Source organism: Nipponia nippon, unplaced genomic scaffold, assembly GCF_047370975.1.
Source record: "Nipponia nippon isolate SJK-2023a ecotype South Korea unplaced genomic scaffold, ASM4737097v1 scaffold_7, whole genome shotgun sequence".
Lineage (NCBI taxonomy): Eukaryota > Metazoa > Chordata > Aves > Pelecaniformes > Threskiornithidae > Nipponia > Nipponia nippon.
In genome coordinates this window covers 48,293,483-48,318,305 of record NW_028262391.1, presented here as the reverse complement: position 1 = coordinate 48,318,305, position 24,823 = coordinate 48,293,483, and the positions used below count along the sequence as shown (strand labels likewise).

Genomic DNA, 24,823 nt, shown 5'->3' with positions numbered 1-24,823 from the left:
CCGTTATAAAGAGGGGACAGTCTGGGGCATTTGCGTGCTATCATGACAGATATTTCACACTTTTTACTGTTCTGTAAAGACAGTGCCATGAACAAATCACCTGAAGAAAAGACCCTCCATGCTTGGTAACAGTTAGCCAGAGACATATAAATCATCAATACAGTTGCTTTTTATAGTATCTTTTCCATATGCTAGTTGTAGCTGTGGAGTTAAAGCTGTTTGCAGGGAACAGGTTGCAGACTGTGGGCTGCATGTTTCAGAAGGCAAACCCACTGGCTGCGGTCTTTGCGCTCCGTGTTTACTTTCCTTCAGCTCTCTTCCTTAACATATTCTTTGAGTTTACACATCAAGATAAGGTTTCTTCTAACTGCCAGTCAGGCAAACTTAACCCGGAATCTGATAATTAACTTGTGTTCTGCTTCACACATCGGCAACCACCACAATCAATATTGGGGTGAGAACTGGATTTGTTGCTGGCTGCTTTTGCAAATGATGCTTGAGGCAAAAATGGAGCAGAGCGGCTGTTACACAGCTGTATTCGCTCCAGCTGCCCAGGCCTCCCTTCGACAGCCTGCTTTTGTAGATTAAGGAGCTGATTTGCAGGGGGTATAAATCATCATAGCTCTATTGACTTCAATAGAGGATCTTTCTCTTTCTTCCCCATATGCTCATACAAGAGTTGCACCCTCTTCCTTCTGTTTCTGTTCTTTCTCTGCAAGAGACCAGAAGAGTGATGTCCCTTCTGTGCTGGAGTTGTGAGCTGAAGCAGAGTCAGCATGCAAAAACTTTGGATGATGCCACATACAAACTACAGTAGCCACATACTAGATCTGTTAGGCAGTTAATTAGCTGTGTGCATTCACAGCGACTGGGCACATAAAAGCACATACATTTCTTAAGATGTACTCTGAAAATCGATACTTAACGCCTCCCTGGCAAAGAGAGAGAAGCAGCAGGGGCCAGGTTGGCAGAGCTGAAGGAGCTGAGCAGCCACAGTGGATATGGAGATGAGAGTTGGTGCTTAGGAGCAGACGGGATGCATTTGGCCCAGTCTGATTTACTTTGCATACTCCTAAATGCACTTTCCAGGCTTTTCCTATCAAGATGATTTATAATTGCTGCAGATGGCGTCTAGGCTAATCCCTGATGGGATCTCTCTTAAGCTTCTGACAAATTTGCATCTGCAGCCACGTATCACATCAGGAGTGTCGAAGCATCCCTCTAACGTGCTACAGAAATACAAATGACAGTGACTGTGGATGACCAGAACTGAACCAACATAAAGATACAACATTTTAGTGAAATGTTTCCTATTCTAGTTATTAAAAGGAAACATAATTACTGACTGGTATTATCTTGCCACTAAACACAGTTTTCTTACCTAAGTGGTGTTAATAGACCATCAGATAATGGGGCAGGCAACAGAAAGAGACGCTACAGAGCCAGGAATTGTCAAAATATAATACATTAAGTGAGGCAGGTGGTAACAGAAGTAGCACCTCTCTAAGACCACAGTAAAACTTGGCCATTGAGTAACTCTAATAATGGGAGAATATCTCTATATTTTGACTGAGTACAAATTCTTAGCAGGATAACATACTGTTTACTGCCGAGAAAATCTGTGGTTTTCCTCCAAAAGTAGGTGGTTACAACCCAGCAATTGTAAATATTCTCCCTGGACACTCTTTAACAGCAAGAATCAGACATGAAATTCTGCCCACTTCAAGCTTTAATGAATGTCTGAGCAATATTAAGCCTTAGTTTACTTGTACTGTAGGTCAATGAAGAAGTGACATCTGCAGTTAATGTCTGCTTAACTGTATCTTGCTGGAAACCTGCATCAGGCCAGGATGCTCAGTGGAGGCTGTGGTATTGCTGAGCAGCCGGCAAAAATCACAGTTTCATACATTTTAATACGACTACATTGCTGTGGACACACAAACAACATCTGGCAAATGGTGCACAAGCAGTTACATGGATGACAGCCCATTTAGTATTCTGTACCTAATAAACCATTGAGAAAATATCTGTACAGATCAATATTTTTCCTGGTGGGACTCGTTCTAAGTTTAATCTAGGGTCTTATGAATGTATGTAAGATGGTTGTTCGGATCTTCTGTTACAAAAGGTGTAAATTCCTGACTTGATGTACAAGGGATGTTTCTTTCAACTGTAACAACACTAGAAATAATTGTGGCTTATTTCAAGAAGCTTACTACTCCGTTTAGTAAAAGACATCGGCTACACTGGTTATCTGGGTGATAACGCTGATCCCACCAAAGTCACTGGTCTATATATGATACAATAGTCTACACTCAGAGGTGTGTCAAGATAATCCGGCCTCCTTTATTGCCTGGGGAATCTACTTCTTCCACTGCTGCCTTTCCACTATCCTTTTGGTTCTTAGGCTCCTGTTACCACCTTCCTTTCCATCATCTTTCTGGGCAGGAGAAATAGAGGACACTAGCAAATTGCTTATATCTGATGCTTGTTCGGTCCTGCACTTATCTATGGCTCCAGTTACACTTCTGAGACCTTGGCTTCAGGGAGTTAGAGTAACAAGAACCTTTCTTCCTAGTGCTGCACTGAGAACAGGCTTCGTACTGCACTAGAGCAGAACAGGTGGTTTGCATTCAAATACACGTGAAAGATTGATCCCAGTTTTAATTGCAGTAATTATGAGAAATATGCCCAAGGAATTCTGGTTTCTTAAAGATCATCAAGGAGCAGAAGTTCTCACTCAGAAACATTCTCATCTCCCCCCTGCTGTAGTAAATCCAGAGTAATTCCAGTGGCTTCAGTGGTGGAAGATGGGTTTATACTGGAGCATCTGTTACCAAATTCTGGCTCATCAAATACTTAAAACTCCTGCAATATTTGGACGTTGTCTGCATAAACAACGACTCTTTGAAAGATCCACATCTGGAACACACCTGCTTTTGCCAAGTTGGCTAAATCTCTTTCCTGGGGATTTCATACTGCATTTCAGCTGACAGTTTGTCGTTATTTCAGTCACTTAGTTTTCTGCCTCATGCATGAGAAGATGGGATGGGATTCAGTCATTTCAGTTCACCTCCTTTTCTCATCTCTGAAAATCAGTTCCCAAACCAATTGGCCCTGCCTGCAGAGGATCGCGGTGCTGTTTCCGTATTGCCCCTGCCATCTGTCTCTGCTCTGGGACACTTTTCCAGGCAAGAAGATCTTTGCTCTTTTTGCGTATCTGCAGAGCAGAAGGGTCTCGACTCAAGGAGGAAACACACGGCTTGTGCCTGATGGACACGCTTACTGGTCAGTGCGAACGTTCGTGGTACAAACTCTTATTAATTCAGGTCTATGTTTACGTGAGAATGCCTGAGTGATTTTGTAAGCATGGTAATTGCATACATAAGCAAATGACTAGATGTATGTTTCTGACCGAATATCAAACTGTGAATGCCCAGCGTATAAATTTTAAATATTTGCAACTAGCAGCTCCCAAATAACTACAGATCAAGAACTATCTGTAGGAGGTATTTGGCAAATAATTTTAAATAATGAATACAGCTAAGAAGATCATGATCTACTTGCAGACAACACTCGCAGACAAGTGTAACTGTTATGAATTATTCAGCCAATTCTATTCAGAATTATATTTTTTTTAGAACTATAATTAATGATCCATAAGAGTAAGTATGAGACACACTAACAAAGGTCTATTCTGTGCTACTTCTGAAAGATTAAAATGAAATGCAGACAGTTTGGAAACCACAGACCTTGTTTTAGAATTGTCATCTGCTCTGTTTACTGACAGTGACTTTTGCTGCTTGTTTACTGCAATTTACTTAGTTACAGCATAAGTTACATGTGATTATCTTCTCAATATGATGCTAAGCTGACATCTGTCAAGTTTAAAAGTCATAATAGGTGCTATTAGTCATTGAGATGATCCAAAGGCATAATGATTGGTATGACAACAAGACGGCATGGTTTTTTTTTTAAAGGCGTAATAATTTCTAAAGAGAATTTTGGGTGGGCTCTACCTGCTCAGAAGTGAGATGATTTTAGTGCCTTAAATGCTAGCAGAAGTAGAAACCAGGGAGAAGTGTACAGCTGGTGGTCATGGAAACAGTTATCAGAATAATATCAATTAACCAGGCAAAATACGTTGTTTGTGTCCTTCTTGTTTGTTTGTTGCAACAGAGCAGTAAGTTTAAACTATCTGCTATTTGCATCAGAAACTTCATTTCTCGTGGGTTTATAAAGCAGCTGTTTCAAGCCATACCAAGCTGAAATTGCCTTGCAAGTCCGCAGCTCTAATGCTAATTAATATTCCTTTAAGTGCCTTTTAATTTTCTAAAAGTAGTTCAAATTAAAAATTCTTGGGTGTTTGAGGTGCTTTTTTAATTTTAATTTAAGGAAAAAACGCGCAGTTAAAAGCCTTTTTTTCAAGCTGTTAAGGCCTGAGGCAGCTCCTAATGAAGTCAGAGTCCAAATTTTCTTTGAGTTTAATGAGAAGACGGTCAGCAAGCCGGCAGCTTGCCTTTGGTGGCTTGGACAACTGCGGGGAAGGAGGAAGCCACAGCCGTTACATTTGAAGCGCGATGTCTTTCCGCAGTCTTTGAAAGTCTGGTCAGCCACCCTCATCACGCCTGGCTTTGCAGAATGCACGTCCTGTATACAAACTCTGTAATCACATGGATGCCTGCGCTTCCAGGGGTACCTTCGCTTTGCTGTGAATCTGCAGATTCAGAAGGCTGCACGGTGTTTAGGACGATAACCTGTTATTTATTGTCAGTGCTTGAAGAGTAAAATATTGGTCCATTGGAAAGAAGCGGGAGAGAACCAGACACCTGGCCAGATGCTCAGAGGTATTTAACCACATTTTCATGAAAATCAATAGCACGACAGCGAGGATAGTGGCTGTGTCGGCACAGCCTTTGGTACCGGTGCTTTGGTTCTGGTTCGCATTTACAGTGCCAGGTGGTTTGAGCTTACCTTACAGAGCTAGCAAGGATGACAGGCAAGTGAGTGCTGGAAAAAGTCCTGCACTCCGGGCTCCGTCTTCATGGAGCAGAAAGTGGTGTTTGCCTGTGGACTCCCTGGGTCAGGGGCAGTGGCTTTTCCTGCTGCTGTGAGCCATGCACAGAAGTTATATACTTAATGGATAATAATGGTTTTATTTTTCAGGTCTGTGTCAAAGGAATTTGTTGAAAAGGATTTAGTCGATGTACCGACAATTACCTGTTCTATTTTTACTGTGTCTTCCTGTGTGGAGATTTTTTCTTTGTTTTTCCCTTTTCTCCCATTCTGCTATGTGGCCAAACCTGTAAATAGCCAAAGTCAAATGCTCTGAAAAAGCCAGAAAGGAAAATCTGAACTAAATGCACCAAAATAATGAAGCAAGGAAAAATGAATGCCTTAATGAGAGGAATCAGTCAAGTTATAAAGGTAGAAATGATGTGGACAACCCAGCCAATGTCTGAGAAAAGCGTAATGATAGGAGAGGAATACAACCACCAGTAGGGACGGTGTAGAAAGAGAAGTCGTGAACATTTACCTTAGAACAGTGATAGCTGATTTAATAATTCAGATACATGTATGGAAACATGCCCTGCAATAGGAGGGTGGATTTTTCTTGCTGGAGCTACAGGGACTCCCCCACTCCGTCATCAAAACATTGTTAAATCAGTCATGTGTAGTCTAGAACTAAGAATAATGGTTTTAAAAAGATTTTATCTGAATTTATCCATCATGTGGTTTTTGTGCATTTGTTCATTGTATGTGTAAAACATCAGCCAAAAATAATTTACAGCAATTATTTCCAGTGACAGGCCAATGTAAATTCTCCCAGGCAGAGGATGGCTATGTGAAAATAATTGTACATGAATATCCAGCTGAGATCTTTTGAGCCACTAGAAAAGGGTGGTATGTAAGCAGTTTTGTAACAGGAGTGATAACACATGCACATGCATACTAATGCTGGAGAAAAGTTTTAAGACATCCAACTGGGCTAAACTGCAGATGCAGGAATATTTTTGCCCATAAAATTGCAAGTTCAAAGTTTGGTCGGGCTTTCAAAATCTCAGAGAAAAATACCAAAACCAATTCAAACACTTGGACTTTAAAGTCACGTAGGCACTTTTGAAAACTGTAATTCTGGTTTATATTATGAGCGTCTTCAGGATAGTACAGCATTGAACTAGCATTAGCGTGTGCAATTCAGCAACGTACGCAACGTGTATTTCAGCTCAGTTAAAATTTCCAGTGCTGCTAAATAAAGATGTATTAAAAGATAATCCATGCCAGCAGCCCGGGGAAACAAGGGAAGAGCTAAGGGTCTAATGGGGTAATGGTATCATGGTGCAAGGGTTAGTTAGGTCTGGAAATCTGGGATACAGGAGTCCCAAGGAGATAAAAGACACAAGCGAAGTGTGATGTCTGTAAATGCTCACATCCACGGTATGTATTGCTCATGTTCAGTCATTCTGCACTGAACAATAACCTGCGTTGTTGTGCTTTTCTGTGGTAACTTAAAGGGTAGCTAGCTATGTTGGGTCGTGTTTTTGAACTCATAGTTTATACTACAAATAAATGGGTTTTATACTGTAGTCATGGGAACTCCTGGTCTTCAAGCACTATGTGTAATGAATAATATATTATGAAACTATTCACTAAGATTTCTTGTGTGCTATAATATTAACAATTTCCCACATGTGGGATTCATATTTATCCCTCTGTATATTGAAGGATAGCATAAGTAGATGATGTCTATTGTGCAGCAAATACACTTACTCTGATGTAGTATTTGTTAAAATTATTTCCAGAGCATGTGGAATACAGGCCATAAAATACCTCCTGATCTCCTAACATTATTAATGAAATAAATTACTGTTATTCATTACCCACAAGGAGAATTTAAAAATAAGCTCCACATTTAAATGACAGATTCTGTAATGGCAGTACATAAGGGTCTGTTTCCAGCGGCTGACAGCAGTGCGTGCGAAGGCTGGCCGTGGCGTACTCTGTGCTCTGTTTGGAGAACGTGGTGCAAGAAGCTTTGAACTGTAGACAGGTACTGAAATATCATATAGCACATTACTAGGCACTAGCAGCTGTGGTCTCCGTTTCTTGGGCAAATTTTCAAATCTCAGCATGCCAAAGTATTAATTTCTGATCAAGATAATGTAGCACACAGCCCTTGAGTTTTATATGCAGAAGTAATTGCTTATACAGCAGACGACCGAATCCGCAGCTCTTAGGTTAAGTGGGTGTGCGAGGGGGCAAGGTTGACTCAATGCGTGGTTCGGTGTTGGGTGAGGGATGGGCTCTTGGCTGGTTAACTTCAAATCCGGACGCTCGTGGTGTTGAATCGGGGTAGTGTCTGTTCTCTGAACAGTCAGCTGTGCTCAAGGACTGAGCTGGCGTGGGAGCCAAGCAGGGCACATGGGTGAGCGGCCCTCGCAAATCAATTGACAATCGGTTGGCGCAGTGGGGGGAAGAAGGTGAAACGAGTTTTCCCAGTTCCTAGTAGGGCAATATGGTATCTACCCACCTCTCGCTTCTTAACACACTCAGCCCCTTTTCAATTTATTGCCACATAGTGGGGCCTTACGGGGAAGGCTTGCACATGCACAGTCTGACCTGGGCATGGTGAACCAACATAGATCTCTACAGTCCAACACCTTTTCAAATAATAGAATTATGAGAAGTTATAGTGCAGAAGCATAACTGGAGAAAGAGTTTTTTTGCAAATTATTATGTTGGGCTTCTCCTCTTACAATTTCAGAGTCAGGTTTTATGCCTTTTATGTTACATGAAGCATGTCCCTTCATGCTTCAGGTAACAGCACATAAGCATTCATTTCTTTTTCTGAATTTAGGATGTTTGCAAAGTGTCCTGGACTTTTTAAGAAAATCTTTTGGAAGTTGATTGTTGGATGGGATACAGCTCGTGAATGACTAACAGATTATATTGATGTCTGTTGATATAATTTTTGTAGTTCTGTAAATCACTATGACTTTTATAATGCCCCCTACCTCTGTTGTAAATTTGCTCCCGTAGATACTTTACCCTGACCACATTTGCTAAAGCTGGCGTTGCTTTCAGTGCTGACGCAGAGGAACATACTACATGCAGCGTGTGCGGGTGCACGTGTATGATCCCCATGATCCCCACTCTAAGTGTATCCCACAGATAAAGGCTCCTGTTAACTTACACTTGGCTGTGCTTCATACAGATATTATTCAAACATACAATGAAGTTGGACTGCTGAAAAAGCATGCGCAAACCCGATACTCCTTATTTCCAGCAGCTTTCGTGTATGCAGGACTTCCATTCAGAAACTCTCAGTGAAAGAGAATGCAATGTGCAAGAATGGGGTTTTTTGGTTCAATTGGATACCATTTATATGGGACGGAGGCCATAGGTAACCAAGATGTACATGCTACACTATTTCCACAGCTTATATGGGCGAAGGTCTCTTGTGCTGCTGATGCATATGTTCACAGGTCTTTCACCAGTGAGAAAGTCACACTACCAGTCGCACCTCATTCAAATTATGATAGATGGAAATTTCCTATTGTTGGTGTGACAGAGGAGAGCATTTTTCCATTAATCTTTTGGCATTCTTTGAAGATTAAGAATGCAATTGCACCAAGAAGTGGGTATTCATATGGGTATATCTGAAGAACAGAAATGGATTGCATTTATAAGACATGTTTCCATGTTTGTATTTGTTTTTGTGCATTGTAAATGTGCTCCCAATGTCAGCAGGTGTGTGTAGATGTTATCACCTACTTGTGAAAAACAAAGTCTGTTTGGCATAGGTAGATAAAAACCCTTGCAAATACTGCAGTGCTGCTTCAAAAAGGCGGCTACGAGTCTGCAGTTACTCCCTGGCTTAAACAGCTCTTTAGTAGGAGAGCAACGTCAGGCATTTTCTCATACTGTTGAGAAATCCTGCCATGGGGAAATCAGTCGTAGTTCAGATGAGACCAATTACTTCATTGCAGAGATTAATCATGAGTGCGGAAATGGTAGGGAACGGAGGTTAGGATGATGCTTTCTGCTTGAAGTTGAGCGCAACTGACTGCAGGAAAAGAGGAAGGAACGGCCGTTACGTGTTTTCATGACAGGGTTTGGGTTGCTGCAATGTATGGTTTGGGAGTAAAAAGAAGGAGAGGGACTTTGAAGGCCTTTGGGATGCCGAGTACTTTATTGTTAGTGGATGTGAAGCGAGCTAATTCAGAGAGCAGCGGCATTTTCCTGCTTATTTCATAAACTCAAGGACACAGTGCACAGCAATGGGCGTTCTGTTGTCTGCCATCTAATGGCCAGACCAGAAAGCAAACTGACCTCGTTTCAGCCGGTGGGCTACGAATCGCTGGGGATTCTTGAGCTCAATATACATAAAAATAAAAAGAAATGCAAGCTTTTGCTCACAGGTTTAAGTGTGTCACACACGGGCTCATGATACCATTAAAAAATGGTGTAATGCCACAGTAGAAACCTGCTAAAAACTAGAAAAGAATGCCTACCTTTGCCTGCAATATATTGTTTTTAAACATTGCATATCTGAAAGCAAATATCAGCCTCTATATGAATGAAAATGCATAATTTGAGACATTTAAAGTTTTCCTTTATTTCCTTATCGAGCAGGTGAATAACTGTGCTCTTCCTTCTTTTCTCCAGTTCCCCCCGTCCACTGGCACGCACCCCCCCGTTCTTTTATTATAATGTGCAATATCTGAGCTCTCTCACCGACGGGGAGTGTTAACACACACCTATGCCTTTCCCTCTCGGGCAGACCACGGTGGCATCTGCAATAACTGACACCAGTTCCGCCGCACGGAGAAAGTGCTCGAGGTAAATCTCGGCTAGAATAACAAAGAATAGATGGGGAGATGTTCCACTTTAATATCCGCTCCATCTTTCTTATCTATATTAGAAACGTCTGGCACTAAGGGTGTCTGAGCAGAGCTGGAATTATGAAGCACCTTCTAGATTCCTTTATCTCCTGGAGCAACATTAATACTTATAAGTAGTAAAGGATACTGGGTGAAGCAAAGACCATCTCTTGCCTATGCTGGCGTGTTTGTTTAGGAAACATGCCTTTTAATTTCATAATGTTATTTGAAATGCCTTCCTCTGCTCTAAGAAAATATCCACTTTTGTTATTCTTTGTGAAACAGAAGTTGAAGATAGCAGGCTTGCTCACAAAAGCCCTGATTTGAATATGCTAATGTTAATTTAAGCATTCAGTTGCCAAATTTTCATCTGAGGATTTTTTTTTTTTTGTAGCATGCACATTTAATATTTGTATATCCGTTATTCCCCATGCTTATCTGATCCACAGGCACTGAGTAAATATTGTCTTTGAGTATCATCTACAGCAGAAGTCAAAAAAGACACTGTAAAATGGAACTCTTCTTCTAAAATAAGGATGTCCTTTTTCCTCTACCTTTCCCTGGAAATTCAAGGAACCTACTTCCACACCCAGAGGGCTTACGAATTTTTTTGGGGGGTTGATACTTTCAATCTAAATACTACAAATGAGAGCGATTACTAATATGGCATCTGGCTGAAGTAATGGTGTGTGTGAATAAATTCCTCTTTCCTTGTAGCTCTGCTTGTTTTGAATGCAAATGGTGCAAATAGACACTGCCTCCTGCAGCAGGAAATGGTGATCAATGGAACATTTAAAAATAAATTTCTGAGTAATAAAACTGTGACAAAAGGAAAAATTTCATACCTTATCTTACAGAACATCGGCAGGGGAGGGAAAATGGGTGAAAAGCTTAACTACGAGTTGCTGAAAACAAGATCTGATGCCTTTAAAATGTGTTTTCTGATGTTCTAACCCAAAGCAGAAGGTGAAATGTGTTATTTTAAGTGAGATACTGTGGGTGTGAAATACATTCAAACCCAGTGGAACATCCCCATTTTGCAAAGAGAAACCTATCAGTTAGCTACCTACCCTAGTGCTGACTTCGCTGAGGTTGCAATGTATGAAATTTTGCAAATAATCAGTATATCACTAGTGCCTAGTCTTTTCAATAGGCTGGTGGCTTCATAGCTGCTCTTTCTAAAAACCATAACCTATGTCATATCCTACCTTTAGGATGAACCTACAGCTAAGCAGTGATGTATTGTACTCGTGCACTAGCACGGGCACCCCTGCAAGAAATTAGGGAAGCTAATAGTGCTGGTAACCAAGGGAGAGTTACTGTGGTCTTATTAATGCATTGCAGTAGGGTAAATAAGTAGAAGTTATCTGTGGTCCCTCTGTTTCCCTAAAGGAAAGGAATAAAACTGGTTGGAAAAAATGCAGTGATATTGTGCGGATACTAAATTTTCTTGCCTGTAACTTCTGTTTTGCGGTTTGCTGAACCATGAGTCTTTCTTTTATTTCTGAAATTCTTCCAAAGTGGAACACACAAGGGGAAAATAAAGCTCGTATGAATGCAGAATAATTTCATTTAAGTCAGTGAAGTTATTCTGCTGAAGCACTAGTAGAAAGAAGAAAACCGGTGCTGCATACTGTTAGCCCATTAGGCCAAGGATGGTTTTGTCATGTGAGGTAGACTGTGGCAGGTATATTGTGAGTGCTCCTGGAATATTACACTGGGAAAGTCCCCCTAGAATATTCCAGAATTAACAATAATCTGGAATCGTAAAGACTGCAGATTAGTCAGTCTCTTTTTTATCTGCATTATGGTTTAGCTATAAACTTCCTTTAACAAAATGTCACAGCAAGTAAAATCTTTGCTTAACCAGGAACACTCCTCACTTTTCCATCGAGCTCCACTCTTTCACTTGCTTAGAGATAAGAGCATTTCCAGTCCCTTCTCCACAACGCTGACACACGTGCTGGCAGTCACACAGTTGGCCAATGTTGAGCTCGAGACTTAGAGCCGTGATTTTTTTGCAGACGAAAGGGTAATTCCAGCGATGGACGCTCCCTCGTATAAATCACTAATTAGTAAATTGGAAGGAAACTGGCAGCTTTTCACAATTGACAGTAAGAATTCCTTACAGAAATGGTACAGCTTCATTACTAATTTACGTATCTTATCATTATTTATTACCTCTATTGGACCATACTGTTCTGGGTTTTAGCCTGAACCAGACGTACTGAGACACTGCAAGCCACTCATAGCTCAGAAATCTTGTAGAAGGTGGCCATGAGATTTCCAGCTGATTTTAGCAGAAGAATATGTTTAAGTACTTAGTTCAGCAGCAACAGTTGTACGGTAGGCACTGTGGTTTGGTGTGTAAGAAGCAGACGCTGCCCCTGAGACCAGATTCTGAGGTAGCCTTTGGCAAAATTAGCAACAAGTCTGACAAAGAGATGGATTCATCCAACAAATGCCGGCTCCTCTTAGGACAAGGGGCAAGAGGGGGAAGGAATAATTTACTGGATCCTAGAGGTTTCCTTCCATATTTGAAAAGTCACTTTAAACTGTTTGAATAGTGCTAATGAATGCATCCCTTGTTGTTGTACTTTGCAGTCACCTTCATTGACTTAACCATGGAGTTTGTATATATAAATACCGAAGAAAGCTGAATCTTTGCTTCTCCTAGCTTCTGTGATGTCTGAAGTACTTCGGCACAATGTTCTTCTCTGCATTCGTACAGGGCTTTGAAAATCCAAAGTGCCACTGAGTGCTATTTTTTTTTAATGATGAGCCATATTATAGCAACCTTTCTTAGCCTGAAACTCTGTTTAGCTATTTTGCTCCTTGCAATCATGGCCTTGGAACAACACTTTGTAAACCTGTTGCCAGCTGGCAACTAATGCTGACTTCTATCCATCTTCATCAAAGAATGGTCTAGTGCAGTTGTCTTCTTGCTCAGTATCTTTAAAAACAAAGCAGTGAAAGCACGTTGAGACTTCTTTTTGACCCAGTTGGCATAGATTCAAGGCAATGGTATCTTTTGTGTCTCATTTAAACTGCTTTAGATAGAAGCAATTTCACTGAAGTCAGTGGTGCAGAGCCAGGGCAACTAGAAGGGGACTCAGGTCAAAGGCAGACTTACGGACTTTTGGGAAAGAGGAAGAACACTCCTTACTACAGCACGACCCAAAAGAATGGGCAGAGCTGAGAGCCCGGCTGTCCAAAGTAGGATGTGGGCAGTTACAACGCATGCCCTCTTGTTATGCATCCACTTTGCAGAATTTTGACTTAAATCGGTGTTGCTTTTAAAAATAAAGTGTACCCTGTTAAATGCAACTTTTGAAAATTCCTCAGAAATAAATTCTGAGTGCTTTTGTTATTATTTAAGGATAATTTGCAGAGATTACCAAAAATTATGTGTATTTGGACTAGCTGATTTTCTTCCTGGTTGCATCCTGAAGGAGAATTAACCTTTTTCCTCTGAAATTGTCCACAAAGCTGAAGGAATCAGTTCAGATCTCCCTGTGGCCTTTACTTTCCTGCGAGTCGCTGCATTTTTTGCAGGGGTCTGTTTCCAGTCCCACTGTGTCTCCAAATGTGAATGTCCTGAAATTCAGAGAGATTCAAATCAATGTCGTGATCTGAACAGATATATGATGTACCTCTGCTGTTATGCTTAATTAACTTAGGACATTCTAGGCTTTCTCTCCAAGCATCAGTCTTCCTTTCTCCCATGGATACTGTGAAGTCCCGCAGTGAGCCTTGTTGTTATGACCTAATTTTTCTACAAACTGAGAGATTTAATTTGTTCAGGTGCCAGGCGAAGGGAACACACACTTGTAATTCTCCTGGCTACTCTAATTTAGCTGACTGAGATTTGAAAAATCAATAGGGGAATTATCTTGCTTTCTCTAGATTGTAACTTAATAATTAAAACATAATTAAAAGGATGACATCAGTTTATTTAGGAAAACTGTGGCTTTTTCTGCGGGTCCACTCCAGAACTTGTGTCCCTCTGAGTTGAGACAGTGGAGCTGGGGTTGGTTCCTCTTGCTAGGGAAACCCTCTGTTATTGAAAGTGCTGCTGTCACTGTTTAGTTCCAAAACTAACTGAATAACTCTTGGAAATAATACTAATTCCTCACTGCATTTTCAGATGGTTGTGATATTTGACTGATCTGCCCTTTTCAGGTTCACTAGTATTAACACTTACGATCAGATAGTTTCTTCAGAGAATCCAGGGTGGTCCAACAAACACCTCCTGGGAAGTTAACAGTAATTATATATACATGCTTTATGTACATACATACACGTACATATGCCCATCATATATAGAATACTGCTGTATAAGAAGCCTTGTGTCGTCAGTAAATCTGAGGAACCTCTCCCTGCAATTACGTTGGCAAGTACAATTAATGTATGACAAAGTACACAGTGTGATAATTCATTCATTGGCAGTAGGAGAATTTCATATTTAACATCTTACTGCTTCCTAGGTGAACTGTGAACATCTGTAATGAATACCGTCCACTTCAGACCATTTCGACTTAATATTTAATACCACCTTCCTCACCATTACACTCCCTTCTAAGAATCCTGTCACAAGAATGCCCTTGCCAGACCTGACAAAATACAAATACATACGTTCCTGCAAGTCTGCACAAGTGACAAGTAGTTAGCAGTTCATTATCTTACAAATGCTTTATCACTTGCACAGTTTGTGAATCACTCTCATTGTATCCCATAGTTATATTTAATCAAATAACGTACAAACGTAAGACCGCAGATCTACACACATCTTGAGTTAAGCTGAAAGTATAACTGGGAAATACACCATTTGGTACTTCTATATGCATTATGTAATGTGGACTACATGATAATTTTATGTCTAAAACACCAAGTAACTTTATAGAAAGCCAGACTACCAAGTGCACCGAATGTGCATTAAGTTAAATATTTAAAAGTATTTAATTGGCAGATGAGCAATACAGGAGAACAAACAACTGCCTTGAATGAATCAGCTGGCCAAAGCTGTTGTCCCATGAGGGATGATGCATTTTGAAAAATTATATGTTAAGGAAAATCCAAGGTACTTTATTCTGAAAGTGGGAGGCTCTCTGAGAACTTTCTATTTAGTTCATTTTGAGGACCCCAAACACACGATACTGACATAATTTATCCTTGGCTGATTGCCTAACTAGCACGTTACGATTCAACCCAAACACTGCCTTTCAATGAACAACAGCCATTCTTGACATCCTCAACGTTCCCTTGACAAAATGATCATCTATGAAATTAATCTCTTTCATGCTACTGTTTTCCTCATCCTCCCCCCAGTTAATTGTGAACGAGTAAAATCTGTGCTGGTTCACATAAATGACAGCTGAAATGACTTGGTGTAACACTTCTGTGGTGCTCAAATAACGTAAAAAATTATTTGCCTGTATTTTGTCTGGATGATTCCATTCCTTTTCAATGGCCCACCTTTGTTCAGATCAATGTGCTGGCGAGGGTTTTCCACTAGGACTATCAGAGACTTATCTGTTGCTACTTCCATTTCCTACTGGAAGACCTAAATGAAAAGTTTACACGTGTTCAGCTTGCTTTTCCTCACAGAAAATAGGAACAAATTACCAGGGAATGAAATGGAGTGTTTCAATTTATGCTCCCTAGTGAAGATGTTGCCAAAATTGTATAATACTACAGTGCTTTCAAGGAAACCCGATTAGACTGCCCTGGTAAGAGTAGCTGGCAGAAGCACAGCTCAGCCCATGTGTTTGCATAACATTTGTTACTACGCACATCATTATAAATGGTCCAAACTTTGCCCTCTTATCTGCATCTATGCCTCTCACAGGAACAGTGAAAGAAACTAATTTGTGAGCAGTATTTGACCCTTGGAGAACTACATGCATCTGCTTAAGGCCACTTTTCCACATAAAAACACTTTTCAGCAAAATGATTTAGCATGTGTTTAATTTTAATGATTTGGCTTAAGTGTCTTTTTGAGTGCTTTATCAAGCTACAGCAATCACCAGCTGCTTAATAAATATTGGATTAAAGTCTGTAAAGGGAACTGACACATGTATCAGAAAGACAAAAATGGAAGAACATTGCCAGACACGAAGCTTTTCTCTTTGCAATGCACTACTGTGTTCTTTGGGCTGAAGGACATTTTTCAATGACGCTGGAAATTGCAACACCAATATTATAGTTGACAATAGAAAAGTGTAGCAGGGACTGTAATTCTGGCAGTTTTCTGGACGTATACAGTGAAACCTCCACGGAATTCAATGCTCTTAGAGAAAGCAATGGAAACAAAACTATTAGCCCCAAATACACGTGAACAGTAGTTGGAATTCAGCAATACTTTTGGGTAGGTGGCGAAGTGAAAAATCTGGGCTTTGAATTGGTAGGCATTTGACATGCCAGGATATTAGTAGAATAAATGTTCACTAATACATAGCAATAAATAAGTTGGATTTTTAAAATTATCACAACAGAAGCAGAGAAGATAACAAATAAAAACTGAGGGTTTTTTTAAAGCATTGCCACACATCAATATATCGGTTCATTACAAACAACTTAAAATGGTTGTTTTCCAGTGAACAATTAAAAACCCTCCAGCGGTAAGGAAATTTTTCTAGCACAGCACCGACTACAGTAAGTGCCACCAATAGTCATCACAGAGTGGTTTGGGATGGAAGGGACCTTAAAGATGATCTGGTTCCAACCCCCCTGCCGTGGCAGGGACACCTTCCACCAGACCAGGTTGCTCAAAGCCCCGTCCAACCTGGCCTTGAATAGTGCCCTATTGATTTACATATCCTTAAAATTTTGAATAGCCCTGCCCAGCTGGATTGCTGTGCTTCATTTCCATCACACTGGGCCTCTGTGCCTTTGGGTTCGCTTCCTCTCAATACGCAGCGGCACTGAATCTTCCTGTGGTCCCCGCCGCCCACCGCTTCGGCGTGGAATCTGTCTGCGGGCCTTTGAGATCTCAACGCTCAGATACTTTCTGCTCCCAGGAGCAGGACCAACCCTCCCAGATTTTTCAGTGAAATACAGCCTTTCCAAGCTCTTCAGCAAAGTCAGAGCAAACACTCAGATTTGAAAAAAATACCACCGGGCTTTGATAACTCTCCTTTGTGTAAGTAAGTTTTGAGTGACACATAACATAGCCCTAATAGCAAATTGCTGACTCCATATCCAACGAGACGTGCGGCGAGTTTTCAGTTTCATAACCTCAACCACAATTCGTATGATGTACTACAAGGATCCCTGAGCAGTATTCAACAGATTCATTTTTCCTTTCATCCTTATAGCCACCCCACACATTTGTTGTTTTTCCTTCCCATATCTAGAAAAAAAAACCCTTCTTGTGACCAACTGAAGACAATCTGAAGTTTTAAAGTTTAAATAATTAATTGATAAAATTTATATATAATCTACATAACCTGAGATGATTTCTAGTACAAGTATGACTGGATATTTTCTAAGCACGGGGTCAGCTCCAGCTCCTTTCACTCTCACACTGTCTCAGCGTGTACTCTAGTGCCAAGCTTACCATGACTTTGGGATCACGAGGGAGGAAAGCTTATCGCTCACCCAAGGCACACGGCGTGGGCAGAACCGGGCTGCTGCGCCCAGTTCTGCGCTGCCCTCCCACAGCCAGGAGGGCACAGTGGCTGCGAGACTCCGACATAGCACTGACATAGCACGTCTTCCCAACAGAACCGAGTTGGAGGTAGCTTAACCCTACAGTGGCCTTTTATCAGTGCATCTGTTTAAAGGCGCTCAACAATACGTATCTGGTCTCCGGTGCTACTGCATAAACGTGGATCTGGTTTGGGAAACATTCTGAGCTTTAACCCACCCTTCGTCCCCTGTCACTAAGGCGCACGGCTTCTGTATTGGATCTAAGGGCTTCAGGAGTTACCAGAGGGCACGGGAGAGTCGTTATCTAAAAGCACTGTTTAACAGTACCAAACCAAACAGTAGCTCTACATTAGAGTGCAGGCTCAACTTCGTCTGCTTGAAATGCCCAGTACTGAAAATATTAAATGAAGCTATTGTTTCCATCTGTAGAAATTGGAAAATAATAAAAGATAGTTTTTCTTTCACTTTTCTTTCCTTAGAAAACTTAAAAACCAGGAGTTAAAGCCAGGGCAATATCCCATCCGTCATTATTACTGACACGAACGACACTTGCATTCTTTGGTTCGTGTAACTGTGGTTACGCTAGTTCATAGGGACACATTTGTAGATGTATGCATACACATGATCTACAACTTCCCATGAGATACGATTTCTCCTCCAACGTAATCTTAGAAGTGTAAAGAGAACGACTTAATTGCAAGAATAACTTCAACATCCATTAAAGAGAGTTTTAGGCATTTTGCTTTATTATTGCTCTTCCGAGTATCGAGATAAACATACAATATTTTGATATAGGCATTTTGATTTGCTCAAACACAAATCGATACAGCTACAACTGAGAACTTTAAATGGGCAACATTTCAGTCATGACAGTTACACTTTAGGTAAAATTACTTAGTCCTATGTTTGATATTAAATATCAACAAGTAATATTAGTTTAACAAGTAGAACTCCATCGCTGTCTAAAAATATTGCCATAGTAGGACTACTCGCATGGGTTCTGAATAACGATCAGGAGATACTCCTTATCTGCAAAAGGATATACAAATGTTTAGTTAAAATATTTTATCATATTTCCTGATAAATACTCTTTATTCATCTCTTCCTCTCCAACTTTTTATTTGTTATAAAACATAAGCAAAAGCAGTGGCATTTATACAAAAAACACTTAGAAAATGTAAGCACTTTGTACAAAAATCTGAGATTACAGATAAAAAAAATCTGTGTCATAAAGCTTAACTATACCATATTAAAGCTATTTTAGTAAGCAGTAGATTTGCTTTCAAGAAGCTGTAAAGATATTTAAACAAGATGAAAAAAGTCACAAGATAAGCACCTGGAGCTAGCACTTGTTGTAAGAAAAAACTTTGACATCTGCAGCCTCTTCTGCAGGTGCAGAGAACTTCTTTCAGTTCACTAACTAGTTTATTCAAAATTGAGAACACCATTTAGACATGAAAAAAGCAGAAAAGATGTGAATAGACTTCTACTATGAATAAATTCTAAGCATGCCAGACTTCGCCTACTAATTCTAAAAGCCCGGGGAAGTTTTGGAAACAGTTCTGTTGGATAGCTGTTTAACATTATCTGTTTTAAATGAAACATTTCTTGAAAGTATCCAGTGAATTTAGTAGGGTCATATCTGCTTTGGAGAGTTAAGAAGCTGCACTCCTGCACTGTCACTTTCCAAAAGCAACTTAATATAAATCATAGGTGGTTCATTTGCCACCTTCTGTTATACCAAAATACAATCGAGCCTCTGAACAACTAATCTCCCTGTTAGCAAAAAAGCTTCACATTTTATACCTGTTATTTTCAGGTCAACATGCTTTAATGATTACTGGTCAAAAAGTCACCTCTAAAAAATAAGTGAAGGGCAAACACAAAATAAGGATCAAGTGCATCAGTTTAAATCAACGAGCAAAAAACACAACTTAAAAAAACGCATTAGGTGTATACTCCAAAATAGAAATTAAACTAAAATTTTAATTTATCAGCTGATGACTAATGTTGACACTTAATGACAGTGCCAGATTTCTTTCACACATACTGGTTTCACAGCAGCATTATAAATAATTCCAGCGAGGCGAGGTAATGCGTACCTAGTGCAGTACCTCTGCTCTACATTTGCTATGAAATGGGCATCAGAGGACTACCCCAGTGAAGGCTGTCCATCACCGCAAGCTCAGAGCCAACCTCCTCCCCAGCGGCTGTGCTGAGGAGATCCCTGGAGCTCCCTCTCTGTTCTGTATGCCTTCGTGGGATATTTCTGTCAAAACCCTGCATGCCATTAGTCTCTCAATTAGCTAGCACACACATTAGGATCTCAGCCCCAACCAATCACTTCCACTTTGCCTGATTCACCTTGTACTGGTAATTGACCACAGCTTCACCACAGCTTATCTGGCCTTGCTATCTATTTTAGGGACACACCTACCAAATTAACATATATTTGTATTTAACGTGAGTGAGAAACAGGTTGCTATATTCCCCTGGTTGTTTCAAGGAAAATAATTATATTGCAGTTACTATGTTGGTGATAATACTGCACATCTATGACACAAATCCCACCATGATAACATACGAAGTAAAAAATATTTTTTAGAAAAAAGATTTTTTGCATCTTTTTGGAGCTAAAATGGATTTGCTGCCTTTAACACTATATATATACACACACACTATTTGATATATGTATTTGTCCAGTTTTCCTTTGTGAAAACCCACAGAAACCAGATCATTACTCAGATGTAGACTTGTTTGGTTGTCTCCAAGCTTGAATACTATAAACTCCGTACATTAAAATCCCAACACATCTGGTTACATCGGGAATATATATGATTATATTTTCCTATACTTATTTTCAAAATACATTTTCTACGGTAGCCTTATTTGTGAAGAATTAAAAGAAACTTAAAACAACATACAGTTCTGTTGTTAGTTTAATAGAAATATTACCTGGAGCTACCATAATTTCGTGTTTCTTTGATCTGATCCTAAGAAAGGTAAGGTCATTCTGAGGATCAATATCTCTCACTGTGCTCCTAGCTTTCATGGTGAGCTGATGAAGAAGACCTGCATACTGGACTGTTGTAGAGTTATCCAGAGTTGTTCTTATTGGAATTCCTGCAAACAAATACTTTTCTAATAATCATTCAGTTAAGTTGCATATTCTTCATACACAGCAGATCATAAGATTAAAAATACTGATTTCATAATTTTTTCTGTTTTGTAGCAGAAAGGAGTTATGTTGATTTCAGGTATCTACATGCTTTCTAAAATATAATTTATATTAATCAGTGGCAATTAAACATTGAGTTGTCTTATGAAGCTTATGAAAGAGCCTAATTGCTGTTAAAGGCTCTTAAATACCTATCAAATTCCATTCTGTAGTACTTAACCGGTTATGGTGCTTCATCAGTTTAAACACTGCCACCGAGTTTGCAAGAATCTAACCCAGACTTTAACTGTAGCACTTGGCATGTGCAGTAATAGAAATGACACACTCCCAGTGAAATACCAAGAGCAATCAAAGGGCAGAAGTGGCACGTTTGCATATGGCAAGCAAAACCACTCTTGGAACAATCCCTTCCAATTAGGGGCAAAATATTGACAATTGGTAGTACATAGTGTATTGATCCCAACGATTAAAACTAGGACCACGTAAGTAAAGATCAATTTTTGATGATTTAATGAATCATTGTTTATCAATGATTTGTCAAATCATGCGTTTTATATTAATAGGCTACCAGGTGAAACTAAAAACAGGGTTCACAGTAATCCTGCAAGTGTAAAACTGTTTGGCTTTAATAAGCTTGTTTCACTAATTAAAGATTTATTTGACCTACTAACAAAGACAATAGATTACAAGCTGGCAAGGCAATTTTCTTTTTGTGTACATTTGTATTGCGTCTTCCAGATGGACAGGATAGGAATACAGAAATAGAGTAATATGACTTAAGTTGAAAAGTTTGATTATGAAAGAAGAATTAACGTGCAAAAATACTGAATGCCAGGTAAAGAATTAGAGGCACAGGAATAAAAGAAATAATAGAGTCACCTCAGATATTATACTATTCCATAATTTTCCTAGGAAAGTGTTATTTGAATCACTTGAAATCTGTGTCGTCACTTGAGAAATAATTCTGCGTTAGTTGGATGTGTAGTGTAGGGAAGTGTACAGAATGACCCGGTACATCCTTTGTGTCTAATGTTTATTACACAGAGATTGGAACTGGTGTTTTAATGCAAAGAAACAGGTGTTCCCAAGCACTGCATTAGCATGAGAATATCTACATAATCACAGCATTAAATAGTAAGTCACTTAAAAGCAGCAATGAATTAGTGTCAAGTTTATATGACCTTGTATCTAAATGATTGCTTCAACAAATACAGCACTTTTAATGAAAATGGTAAATGTTAAATGATCCTCCAAGGTCTAATAATAACATGAAAATGAGTTGACACTAGTGACATCCTTAGATTAAAGCTGAGCTATGCTTACTTTAGGACAAATTCTCTTTGCCTTTGCCACCCAAATTAGAAAAAGGCAAATAAATCCTTCATTAGAAATGCTGTAGTGTGGTCCTTCTCAACTGTGAAGGATAACAACAGTTTATGAGATTTTCCAAATAAACAGTGTACACTTAGCATAGTGTTTCAATGAACAAATCAACTTTGAGCATTAAAATAAATGACAGGCAATGTTTTTATCGGGAATCTTTAATTTGCTATTTCACCTGCATACTATTACACCTAAGTGTACCTACACTATCACAAAAATCTTAGTAAAAGACAACTGTTCATGTTAGTGGAGAACAGAGGGTTCTTTTTAGGGAACCCGAACAGCCTGAGAAACCTCACTACTGCACCACTGGTTCCAGTATTTTTACTGTGATTAATTTAAGTTGTACACTTGTTTTAAATGTTGCAGGATAGAGGGAAATTAAATTTAATTTTCTACAAAAAGATTTGAAGTAATTAGAGTGACCATTGCTAATTATCGATATTTGGAGATGTTACAAAGACTTGCAACTACACATCTATTTGAGGTTTAGTTTGTGGAATCTAACTTTTTGGTACCTTGAATACATCCTCACGGAGTACAGACTCTCTTGCATTCACATCTGGCATCTGGTGTCAAAACATTTCTAAACGATAAATTAAAACCAAAATTCCTGCACTAGTCTCGTCCGTCAGCTTCAGTCTAGCCACATATTTTACGGGTGTGTGAGGATGAAGTTTGAACAGGACATGGGGGGACTTGCTGTTAATAGTCTAACGTGCGAAAAAGGGAAGTGGAACGTCCTTCCTCCTTTGCAAATCAAAATTGAGACAGAAGGAACCCCCCAAAAAACCTTGTAAAAAGCATGCTATTGTCCTAGCTCTGCACAGCTATATCTGAGCTTTCCCTCAATACCATAGAACTACCAGAGGTAAAGGTGGGCTGCAGTAGTACACCCGAATGGGAAAGCATACTTGACCAATATTGTGCCAAGAAGTCAACTGTTTCAAGTAACAGAACATAAGAAAACTGGGTTATTTTTCTATTAGATTACATTGGTGTTTTTGCCTTGAGAAATGTGTTAGTCTGGAAGCTCAAAAAGGATCATTTGTGCTATCTAAGTAAGTAAGTGCTTGATTCTGTTCACTTCTCATTTGCAGCTTAGTCTAAGTGCTCATTGGATCAAGTCACATTCTATTTACTGAAACAGAATACAGAAATGGCTGAAACAGTACTTGTTCTGCAGAAACCAGACTGCATTTCAGCTTAGTGAACAGCCATATCTAGACATGAGCACGTGCAGGCACAAAGCAGCTTTTCAGTTTCTATTTGCCAGGCTACACTTCTCTCTTGACCTGCATCATCTATTCTGTGAACAAAGGCACATTTTACTTAACATGTTGAGGCACACGAATTAAAATGTCCACATTTTCTAAAGACCAAATAACATTCAGGCTTCCTTCTTAGTATTCTTGCGTCCTGTTGCTAAACTGTTGCTAGTGCAATAGATTTTTTAGGGGATTGTAAAGGTGAAGGAGGCCAACTAAATTATGGGCAAGGTAAATGGAGTGAGCTGTCTTTTTTGTAAAGGAATGATTAAAACAGATTAACCTGAGAAGCCTAGCTTCTGAAAACTGATTTCTGTGACCAGTTTCACTTTTGGCTTGCAGTCTTCAGGATCACAGCCAAAGCTGGCCTGACATGAAACTGGCTCTGCCTCCTATGACAAGACACCGTAACACAATTTAGGGAACTTGTGAATATTTAGCAGGGCCAAGGAGTGGCTCCCACAGTAGAAGACCAACTTTGTTTAGTAGATACTTTTCTCCTGATGTTTTTGTTCTATCATAACTTCTCAGAGGAAGAGGGGAGAGTGAAGTGCTAGTGAATTTTCTTGCATGTACAATGAATTTTGGACTAAAAAAATGCCTGCAAAAGCAACAGCTCAGTGCCACGTGTTCTCCCTTTCTGTAACCTACCAAGAGATGTTCATGATCTGGTTCTGAAAAATAAAGTATAGTTTAGTTAAACAAGGGGGATAAGTAACAACATGGAACTCCTTAAGTTAAATGAAGATTATGGTACTTCCAGTTACTTCTTCAGAGACGACTTATGTCAAGGCTCTGCTTTCCATTTTTCTGCTTTCCATTAACCTGAATGAAAAATGACATCATATGGAGAGCTTCAAGAAATGGCCACAAACCAAATGTATATGTCTTAAGATGAAACGCACATTCTTGAAAGTCACGACACCTTCGTAAAGCATTGCAAGCGGATTGTGTTAACACCTCATAAGCTGCAATTTCGTGCTTAGGAGTTACTAGGCTCATTGCCACTACCAAGCTTGTTACTTGGAGAAAGCAGAGGACATTTTACCTTCGGCGTTTATAACAATGGTTGCGATCACCCCTTTGTGGGCTTGGATCCTCTTTAGGGTTTCCTCCACTTCGGCCTGCGAGGAGAGAGGAGACCACAGCACCCCCGCAGCCACCACAGCTCCGCCCGACGGCGAGCGCGGGCCCCTGTGAGGAGGCCGCGGGGTCGCCGTGCCCGAAGGCAGCCGCGGGGCTCTGCCCTCTGCCCGCCCCCGGCCCCCGGCCGCTCCCCGGCCCCGCCGGCCGCCCCGTTCCCCCTCGGGTGGCCGGGCGGGAGCAGCGCCATTACCATGGCCTGGCTGCCGCCGCGCCGTCGTTGCTATGGAGCGGCGGAAGTGACGGCGGGGAGCGGCAGCGCGGGCCGAGCGCGGCCCCTGAGGGGACGGGGATGGTGCCCGGGATGGTGCCGCCTC

The 24,823-nt window shown here is 40.3% G+C and overlaps 1 protein-coding gene and 1 long non-coding RNA gene across 2 annotated transcripts in view; one reads left to right on the top strand and one right to left on the bottom strand.

Annotated features, from left to right (window-relative positions):
- The window catches only part of LOC148051059 (uncharacterized), a 535,993-nt gene that overhangs the window by 92,081 nt on the left and 419,089 nt on the right, over positions 1 to 24,823 (top strand). The window lies entirely within an intron of this gene.
- DYNLRB2 (dynein light chain roadblock-type 2) lies at positions 18,258 to 24,719 on the bottom strand. The gene is made up of 4 exons (XM_087739876.1): positions 24,700 to 24,719; positions 24,412 to 24,487; positions 20,490 to 20,657; positions 18,258 to 18,563 (listed from the first exon to the last, which is right to left on the bottom strand). Exons 1-4 carry the CDS (start codon positions 24,700 to 24,702, stop codon positions 18,520 to 18,522), a joined length of 291 nt encoding a protein of 96 aa, XP_087596002.1. The 5' UTR covers positions 24,703 to 24,719; the 3' UTR covers positions 18,258 to 18,519.